Here is a 10,794-nt window from a genome sequence, read left to right on the forward strand (position 1 = left end):
CCCGCCGCGCCGGGAAGGGGGGGGCAGGCAGCGAGCGGCCACACGCCCCCGTACTACTTGCGGCCTGCGCCCCACGTGGTCGGCACCGCTCTCTCGCCGCCATTGGCCAGCGAGCATGGCCGTCACCTAGCCGCCGCACTTCGATTGGTCCCACCGCCCAGGAACCCCGCAGGACTGGTGGAAGACGGGGCCTCCGCTCCCTCCCCCACTGACGTCATATGAGCCCATTCATAAAATGCTCAGGCTCCGCCTCGCACTCGAATATGTCCCTCGGCTCCCCTCCCCCCAGCCCCGCACTGCGCTCGCCCGCCGAGTCGCGCCGCGATCGCCACGGCACGGCACGGGTCTGCAGGGACCCCTGGGCAAAGAGAACCCTCACCAGGGAAACTCCATCCTGGGAAAAGAGGGGCTGAGCACCACAGCCCAGCTGCCACTGCACCCCACGCACCGCGGGGCTGGCAGCGTTGTCCCGTCTGGCCGGCCTCGATCTGTCTTCCCCGACAAGATCCAGGGTCAACGGAGACTTCCTGAAATATTTCCCCTGAGCTGACCACTTGTTGTGCCATGCCTGGACTTGCCCTGCCCCGTCGCCCTTCACCTGCCCGCTTGACACGACCTCTCTCCCAGAGCCCCACACACGATGCGGTTAGGAACGCCTAGACTTAGGAGGAGTGTAGGAGACACTTCTGAAATGACACACACACTCCGTCGGTGGCTCCTTCCATGGTGATGAAGGGTACAAAGCTCTGCTGCCTTCTGTCCCACCTCCAGCCACCTGCAGGGCCGTGCCACCCTACCTCACTTATGGACCCGTGTTTTTCCCTCCCTCCCAGGAGCAGCCTGGCGCGGAGAGGAGATGGGACAATGTAGGCTGTGGGAGGCTGAAGCCCTGAAATAGCTCATGGTTGAGACGTATTACCTCAATAGGCTGAAACAGCAGGAGTGGCTGAGGAACATGGAAAATGAGTGGCAATTTCGTGTAAGGTGTGGGTCAATTAAAATGTCAAAGAAGACCAGTTGAGGTATAGGGGACTGCTGTTTTTAAAGGGAGCCCTTTGCAACTTTCAGTGCCAACATTTTTTTTCTAGAAAACAAGCCTTTTATACCACTTATTTGACAATGACCTTAGTTCAAGCAGTAAGAAACCTTCCCTAGATTAGGTTTTCTGGAGATCTGCATCCATCTGAGTTATTAACAAGTAGCACAGGGGGTAATCTTAATGTTGCCTTTCCTTCCTCTCCTGGACTGGCAAAAAGGTCATACCCAAATCCAGCCACTACTGCTGAAGATCTCCAAGCTGTTCCAGCTGCCAGGCTGCAACCATGTTCCCCTCATCCACTCCTTTGTGTTACTTGCCACACGCCATGCCAATGGCAGAAGAAGCCTCCAGGAGCCTTATCTGCCAAATCCTGGCACGCCTCAGGCCTGGCATCCCCTTGCAGCTCCACTCCTGCAGACCACTGATTGTAAGCTCAATGGATTTACAAGTGCTGTACAATTTCTCTTTCCTCATCTCATTCCACATTTCCTAACCTCTTCCCGCTTCAGAGTTTGGAAAGAGCTCACGTAAGGTGCCACCTTACTTGTTACAGGTAAGCAGTACCCTGCATGTTGCACCTCGAGGCCACAGCCTGACCATGGTGCCATGTGAATGCAGTTACAAGCACTACTGCCACTTCACAGCTCTCATTTAGAAACAAGACACACTAGTATGACATCAACTACCTGATGCAAAGAACTGTGCATCCTGAGATACCTGAGGCTGCACTTTATGACCTTTTGACTATGCTGAGGGAAACAAGACCAAAGAAATTAAATGAAAACTTGCCATGATAGGTTTTATCCCTTTTATTCGTTTAATAAAAATAAACATTTTCTACATTTCCCGCTATTAAATATACATACACAAAATAGCTTTTCACTCAAAAATACATAATTAATAGAAATCAAAGGCTTCTGTTCATAATCTACTTGTGGAAAACAAATTCATAGTGGGATTCAAATTTCATTGGATTCAACAACACACTGCACTGATGTCAATTAAAGGCACGAAACTTATCATACACTTTGCAATGAATAATTAGTCAAGTCACTGTCTTATTGGCTGACCTATAGCTTTATAGTGGATTTTTAGAAATTAATCTTTATCATACGCAGTGGGATCCCACCTAATAGGAGGGAACATGTCACAGGATTTTGTCCTATTCCATAACAGGAAGCATCCAATCCATCCAGAATTAGTTCACTTTTTTTTTTTTTCTTTTGTCAATCCCTTATGAGAGGTGACACTGCAGAGGATCCAGCTCTCACCAAGTTTTCTTCCTGCATTTTTCCCAAGAGAGCCCACCTATTGCTTACTGGACATCACTTTTAGAATAGTGTGATATGCTAGGGCTAAATCCTGCAGGCATTACATAAGAAAAATCCTTACAGGCCTGACCAAGTGTGTAGTTGATATAACACCCTCCAAAGACAGGACTTTGATTACAAAAAAGTGCAAAATGCTGGGATAATTTTCCTCTTGTTCCATACCACCCTTTCCTTAATTTTTAATTTCTTCTATTGGCTGTCACAGCAGTTCTCATCTGTTCAGTTTTTGCAGAATAAATGCTGATCCTCACTCTTTTGTCTTCCAGAGGACAGGTGGATATGGCACAAGCATCTGGAAAGAGAAAAGGTAGAAAAGATCTACTACAAGTCAAAGACAACATAAGAGCTGAAGCAAAGGATGGAAGGTATCGATGGTCACCAGACTCACCAAGTGTTTAGAACAAAAGTGAACTGGGCAGCTAGACAGTGCATGTAGAGGCTGGTGGAAAGGACATGAGCACTGGGCAACCTGCTGAAGGGAGCAAGCAACTTCCTACTGGACATTCATGTAAGCTGCACTGCAGTTAGCAAGGGAATGCTGCCAATTACAAATGGGTCAGAAAAAGGGAAGGAAGTATGTGGGTGCTACGAAAGATTTGTTGGTCTCTGTCAGTGTCTACCCATATTTTATTATAACATCTCCTGCCCACTGCTCTGCAGTTGTGCTGCTCCTGAGACCTCTTGTCTGAACAACCTTCTTGTTGCAGGTCAGGACAGAACCTGCCCCACTGTTCTCTCAGGGGGACTGATAAACCCCTTGACAGAGAAGCACAGACAAAGCAAGGCAGTCTTCCATTTTTTTTTTTGTTGTTTTTTTTTTTTTTTTGTGTTAAAAAGATCATGCTGGTTATTCAAAAGTGTTGCTATTTTTTATGCTACCCTGCTTGGAGAGAAAGGCAGTCCTCTGAGAGGCTTACAGTCTACATTTAGAAGAAGATGAGTCACAGGCAGGGAAAGGGACTCACTGGAAGGGAAAGAATTATACAAAGGTCAAATGAGGGGGTTTGTATCTCTTGCTTATGGGCATCACACATTCCTGAGCAACAGGCATATCCCCCTTTCCAGGGTTAATCCTAGTATTCTCATGAGCTTTGCAGGTCTCTTCCCATTTGCCGTAAGCTGCTGCAAATCCCAAAGGAGCATCCAGTCGGCTGAGCTGATGGAACAGACAGGCATTTTGAGTGTACTCACACATCAACATGCATACATATATGAGGATACCTTGCCAAGGCCCCAGAGATCCATATTTCCTTAGCCTCTTTTATCAGCTCAGGCATGTAGTCAGTTCCAGATGACTGGAGATGCAATCTGGGTCAGGACAGTGATGTAAACCTCAGTCAACCCACAGCTTGGCTACATCGCTCCATCATATGGATCATGGCTAAGCTGTACAGCAGATCACAACAGAGATGAGAGAAGTGTTTAGGAAAGCTAAAGGAGTAGTGACATGCATGTCTAAAAAATGCAACAATAAGGAACAAAAGATAGGGACATAGAACTACATAGATGACAACATCAAAAGAAGACAAAGAAAACAAAAATACAGCACAGGAGCAATAAAACACAATGAATAGGGGATAAAAGAGCACCCAATAAGAAGAAACATTTGATTTTTATTATGAAATTTTTCTGTGATGTTGCTGCCACAAGTACCTCAGAAGCAATACATATCTCAGTGACATTTCCATGTCTCCCTCCTGCCCCGCTCTCTCAGTACATGAGGAAAACACTTCTCACTACAAGTCCACAAGTCAGTGGACCCAAGACAGTCCCTCACTGTCCCCACAGTGAGACCTGTGGCTCAGAGGTCTCAGCACTCGGGAAGCCTCAGCACTGGGATCCACTTCTCATCCCAGCCTGCCCAGTACTGCCAAAAATGCCGTCTGCTCTGCAGCAACCCTGAGACAGGAAAGGGGGACTGCTGGTTATCTGTGATGTGTCATGTTTTTTCCTGCCACTGAACAGTGTAGTCATTTGTTGTATTAAATGGCATTCTTGTACCCAGCACTAATTTTATCCCTTTACAAATATGCTTTTCACTCTAGCAACTCAAGAGCAGCTCTCCCCCCTGTACAGTCATTCTGCTCTCATGCCTCTCTTACCATTACTCACACTTATTGCAGTGAGGCCAGATTCAATAAAGGGCCTGGCTGCTGCAGTGCTGAGCACTGCAGTGTGTCTTTGCCTAAATCCATAGCCCCAAATTAAGACACCCTGCCCCAGTGCACACTGAAGGCAAAAATTAGAATACCTAAGAAAGTAATCTTCATTATCCATTCTGTTAAGGTGTCTACAAGAACCATTCAGACACACCAATGAATCTCTCAAAACACCTCATCAACTGCTGAGTTCATCGTAATGATGGGGTGAGGCAAGATACCTTGTGTGGAATTCCAGATCTTCAGCTTTTCCTTAGGCACCTACTCCATCTCCTTGCAAGGGTCATGGTACCCCTCCAATTCTGTGCACTATTTAGCATTCACCCAGGAGTTCAGGTTTCCCTCCTCTGCCTCAAAGGGCAGAAAAGTGCTTTAACAGCATGGCACATATGTGCAGGGTGAGGTGATTTTGGTTGAAGCTGTTTCACAGCACACAGAATCAAAGAATCATCACATCATAGAACCACAGAGTTGCCTGGGTTGGAAGGGACCTTAAAGATCCTGTACTTTCAACTCTCTTGCCATGGGCAAGGATGCCTTTCACAAGGCCAGGGTTCTCAGAGCCCCATCCAAGATGGTCTTGGATATTCAGAGGGATGGAGCATCCACAACTTCTCTGGGCAACCTATTCCAGTGCCTTGCCACCCTCCATAAAGAATTTCTTTTCAGTAACTGTTTTTCTTTCAGCTGTAATGATGGGAGGGAAAGCCAGTGGGACTGGAGGGGCTGGGGCAGACAGTCTCAGTCCCATCCTGTGCATACATTTTCAGCATATGTTAAAGTGGTATATTTGGGCAACTACAGAAGAAGGTATTTATGTAACCCTCCTCCCTCCTGGCATGCTACACATGAAACAGGTGCTGGGGGTTCCATGGTTCAGACTTGGGCTTTGCCAGCTGGCTCTCGCTGTCAGCTCCTATGGTACAGACTCCTGTGGGCCTAACATAAGGCACCTCAAGCTGATTGGCCCTGCTCTGCAGAGCTTGCAGGAAACAAGGGAGCCAGAGAACAGGAGGTTGAGAGAAAGGGATGGAATTGGTAACATTAAGTGCCATAATAAATAACCAACTAAGCACAAATTTTGATTGATGTGTCACTCATCTGCAATTGCACACTTTTGGGTATAGTTTCTATGAGAAGGGCAGAAACCTGCAAACACAAGGCAGCTGCAAAGCTCAAGTCTTAGCCTTGAAACTGAGCCAGTCAGGCATTTTAGGTTACCACACTGTGATACAGCTATACACTCCTTGCTTCTCAAATAAACCTTGGGCATCAGCAATTTAGCCTGCTTCAGGGAATAAAGTCCCAAATTTCTCAACAAAACACTCCAGGCAAATGTAGCAATGGAAGACAAACAGAACCTAAAGCCAAACAGTAGCTGGCATATTAACTAGTTGAGTCTACAGATTGCAAATCCAATGTGCCATGCAGATGTACACTGCTCTTTATAAGGAGGTCTGTTCAGTTTAACTTTCAAACAGGAAGCAATACAAATGGTACTACAAACTTCTAGTACTTGATACAGGGATTTTCCACTTTTACCTACTATGGATTGACAAGTGCATCTCCTGTTAAAATTCTGCTTTTTGTTGCCTTTCCCTGTTTAGAGTTCTCAGAAGTGACTGCAATGGGGGGCTCCAGATCCTCTTACTATGCAAACCAAGGAAAGGCTTAGTAGGACATGCATATAAAGTGGGGGTTCGGTTTTATAATCACCAGCAATATTGGAAATCAAGTACTACTAAAAAAAAATTCTAGTAGTCATGCATGCTGCAAATCCAAGTGCAGCATGTGTTTACTAGAGACATAATATGGCCATGGCAACAGATTACCCTTTTTCAATCCTACAACTCACTGAAATATATTGATTTGAGCTGAAAATATCATCTGTAGAAATGAAATGCTGTTTGCTTATTGTTTAATCCTTGATGTATCTTCTACCTAGTTTTGTAACTGTAGATAAGTGATACAGATACTTGTCCACATAAAATGAACAAAGTTCAGGAATGCATGGCACTCACACCACTGCTAACACTGTCATCTTGCATGACACATTCATCTTCAGACCCAGATGATGGACTACATTTGGTACTAAATCTCTGTCTTCTTATCCTTTTAAAAAAATCTGTAGTCCTCAAGTGTCACCCTAAAGGTCCACATGCCAGACCGTTCAGGCCAAAACACAGTACTTGTAGAAGACTTCGTCTTGGCTACTCCCAGTATTTCACAAACATGAATTCCACTTTGAATGCCTGTTAAACAAAATGCATCATTCCAAGGGAAATGTGAGGGCAGAAAGTACAACTAAGACCCTACCGGGGACAGAAACTGCGAGCAAAAGATAGATTGCTATCTATCTTTAAATCCCAATTATGCATCTGTATATTTTTCACCAAATTCTCTGTATTTCTTTAAAATGTTTGGATTCCAGATTTCCTAAAGACTTTTACCATTGCAGTTTTAACCACTGAAAATTGGCATTTCAAAACCACCATTGCTGAAAAACAATGTAGGACCAAAGACACCATAATAATGTTTTCACACAGAAGGCTATCTATTTAAGGTGTGTAAAATGCTATCCCCCTCTGGCAACTTCAGTGGAAATCTGAAGATTTACAGAAGCAATGGCCTGGCTCCAAAGTATTCCTACAAAAAAATAATTAAAGCCAAACAATGAGCAATTAAAAAAGCAACCCAAAAAATGCTGCTGCAGGCTGCAGTGAAACCTCCCTTTCTGAGTCTACTGATACCAAACCAAGCCCTGCCATACTCTGATTCTGTTCAGTGTGTGGGTTCCCAGTATACCTATATATTGACTCTCTGTTACTTCTACTCATCAAGCCAGCACCTGCAGCAAAACAGGGGTATCCTTACACATATATGTGCATGAACAGACACATGTACACATTCTCCCCAGATGTGGTTACATAAAACCAGCAAAAGAATGGATTTGACCTGCTCTTAGTGACAGCAGTAACACCTTATTTTTAATACTAAAATATGTGCTGTTCTGCTTTTGTTATTGAGTCACGCAAATGTCATTATCAGCCTTATCATGTGAATGCTGGTCACTTCCATGACTTTGCTCCCCCAATCAGTGTTATTTCAAGAGCCATAATACAGCACAAGAGGACTAGAAACAAGTGACACCAGTGGAAGTGCCTCTTTTAGTGGCACAAAGCCTTGTAGGATGACATGGACTAATCAGGTCAGAAAATTTTTCTTTGCTGAAGGCCTAACACAGAATTCCTGCCATTTCAATGGGAAGTCCAAAATTTCCTTCCAATTCAAAAAGGTTAAGAAAAGAACAAGAAAAAATCTGCTATGAATAGGAATTATTTTCTTTAAAGAATCAGACTCATAATGGAAGAAGAAAATTTCAGGAATCTGGCTTAAATAACAACCAAGCATGTTTCATTCCACACTCATACCATCACTCTGTGGTCACACTTCTGCCCTGTAAGCTTCAAGACAAATGTCTATAGCTCAAATCCCACTTTACAGGAAAAAAAGTACAAGAAGTACAAGAAACTAGTTAGAAATAATACTTTTTGTTTGTCTTTCTTCCTAGTCTTTCATACTGTCTCATACCAAATGAGCCTTCCATTTTCATGACTTGTTCACCTCTAGGCATATGAAGGAAGTTTAATTCTTATAATCAATTCACTTTGCTTCAGCAACTACTGAAAGTGCCAGTGGTAGCAGTTAATGATGATTGGATTGATTCAATCACTTAGTTTTCTATTGACCACTGAACAGGAAGTTACCTCCTTAAAACATACTATTTCTCTTTGAATAATCTGCTACAGCTGTGGACTGAAAAATAAAATTAAAATGGATGACTGAACAATGATTTCTTAACTCCCTGCCCTGTGGAGATTTCCCAAAAGTCAAAATGCCAAGTAAAAATCTAAACTGTCTACCTAGAGGAGAGCAGCCTTGCTGAAAAACAATATTCTTTAATCTTTAGGTTCTTCTGTTAATTCTTCAGTACTGCACTAAGTGTTGTATGTAAAAACTATACTATCCAAAAGGCAGGGAAAAAAAAAAAAGACACAAAGTCTCAGGTAACATCCCAAGGAAGCTGACTATACATAAATTTTAGCATGCAACATTGTCTTGGCCTAGATGCCTAAAAACTTACCTAAAAATTGTTCCATTAAGACTCCTATTAAGTAGCCCATCCAGGCACAAGAAGTCAGGTAGCACTGCATGAATTCAGCCATAGTGTCCAAACCAAATACACAGTTCAGAGCAAGCACAACCAAACTACTCTGCTGCTATTAAGAGGCATAAAATGAAATTAATATGACAAAAAACAGCAGCACTTTTCAAAATGGACCCACTGTAAATTAACATATCCATCTCAGAATCCATTGATACACAAAAATGCAGTATTATGGGACGGGATATCCAGGATTCCCAAGTCAAATTCCCCACCACTCTGCAGAACCAAACACTGATGTTCTTTCCTGGATATATCAAACTTCCTTCTAGAAGAAATTTAAACTTGTTTCTCATTTGAAACTAGTCCAGAGTATTGTCAGTGTGATAGTTAGAGCTCTTCCTGCAATTTCCAGCAAAGTCTACCCATTATCCCTTTTACACACATTTGTTTTGTTTTATTCTAATCTTGAGCTCATATAATTATTTTCCTTCCTTATATAACAGTATAATTGTCACTTCTGTGTCTTTTTGTTAAGCCTCTCTATTACTCTTAACATCCATGTGGTCCTTTTCTGCATCTGTTCCATCCATCTGTTTGAACCCATTTATCTGAATGTGGGTGATAGTTGGGCTCCACATAAGGTCTTACTAATGCCATACACTTTGACAGCAGTATTTTCTATAGAGGAAATCCATCCCTTAACACTTTCTAGGGCACTATCTTTTTTTTATTTTTATTTTCTCAGCCACGTCACATGCTATCATTCTGCTGCTGACTATTACACCAACTACCAACCTGTCACTGAAGTGACAGAATGAATTGTGATCAGTTGCTATCTGCATCACTAAATCTCATCTAATTCTATTAATCTCAGTTTTGATTCATCGTGTCAGCACATGGATATTCCAATCCTCCTCTCTATCAATACAGTCCACCAGTTTTGTGTAGTAAGATTTTATCATTGCTGTACTTTTTCACTAGTGTCACTAAGGAGAGAATTCCAATACTCCTCAAAACCTCCAGTTTGCAGCCTTCTTTCCACTTGTATAGTCTCTTTCCACTTACTATCTGTCAGTTCATTCCAAAGTCACTTTACAATGCAATTAATCCAAATTTTCTCTGTTTTATATGATTTCCTCACATGGTACAGTATCAAAGTTTCCTCACAATGAAACATAGATAGTCTGGCACAGTCTTTTTTTGCTAAAACTGCAAAAAAGTTTTTGGGCATCTCATCCCATCTTTAATTTCTCTGTGATCTTATTTTGCCCTTTAAAAATTGTCCTACAGCTAAGTGTACAATATCTGCCAGATTAGATCATCTCTATTACTAACCTTGTCTTTCCCTTTGGGTACCCTCAACTATTTGACCCCCTTTACATGTAGCTTCCACTAATAATACAGTACAGTATTTGCAGGTAGATTATACATTTTTGGCAAGGGTATATACTGTATTTATTGTGCTAAAACACAGCTGCAGTGTTAATGTATTGCCACTGAAATAAGAAAACAGAATCCAAGAAAACCTACTATTATAAAACTGGAAAAGCAATGGTAAGAATGGGAACAGAGTAGGCCATACACTAACAAGTTTAGAACACCTTACAACAGATTAATCATTTTTCTCTTGCCTTGATCTTTTCTGCTTTATTTTGTTCTGGACATGCTGATTTTGTATCTCAAGCCATCTTCATTAGCTTCACTCTGAAAGTCCAAACCATGAGAGTTTATAACGCTGGCACTGAAGGCACTTATCCCTTTTCTGTGGCTACTCAACAATTTCTTTCATAAGCAAAACATTTTTTCCTCCACTTGAACAATACCTTCCCTTGAAAAAACCGATACATTTAATTTCTTTGTTCTCTTCTGAGAACCATCTATGTATACCTTAAGAACTGTATTTCAGGTGATATCATTGGCTGAATCTGACGTGCTTTCTGACTCAAAAATGTTTGTAGAGTTACTCACATCTCTCTTGCAAAAACTAAGCAATAGAAAATAAACCTTTTTATGCTGTTGTTTGAGCTCAAGAGTGTAATTTTCTCTGCACTTTATTTATTAATTAACAAATAAATCAGTCTTCTTCTGAATCTCAGA

At 42.3% G+C, this 10,794-nt stretch overlaps 1 protein-coding gene across 1 annotated transcript in view; it reads right to left on the bottom strand.

The window, feature by feature from the left end:
* Positions 1–1,579, bottom strand: part of HSD17B12 (hydroxysteroid 17-beta dehydrogenase 12) — an 85,103-nt gene extending 83,524 nt beyond the window's left edge. Inside the window, 1 exon segment of the mRNA XM_053945470.1 lies at positions 2–1,579. Coding sequence (XP_053801445.1) covers positions 2–103 — 102 coding nt within the window. The 5' untranslated portion in view covers positions 104–1,579.
* Positions 1,580–10,794: the final 9,215 nt, after the last annotated feature.

The sequence above is a fragment of the Vidua chalybeata genome, chromosome 6 (genome assembly GCF_026979565.1).
Source record: "Vidua chalybeata isolate OUT-0048 chromosome 6, bVidCha1 merged haplotype, whole genome shotgun sequence".
Taxonomy (NCBI): Eukaryota; Metazoa; Chordata; class Aves; order Passeriformes; family Viduidae; genus Vidua; species Vidua chalybeata.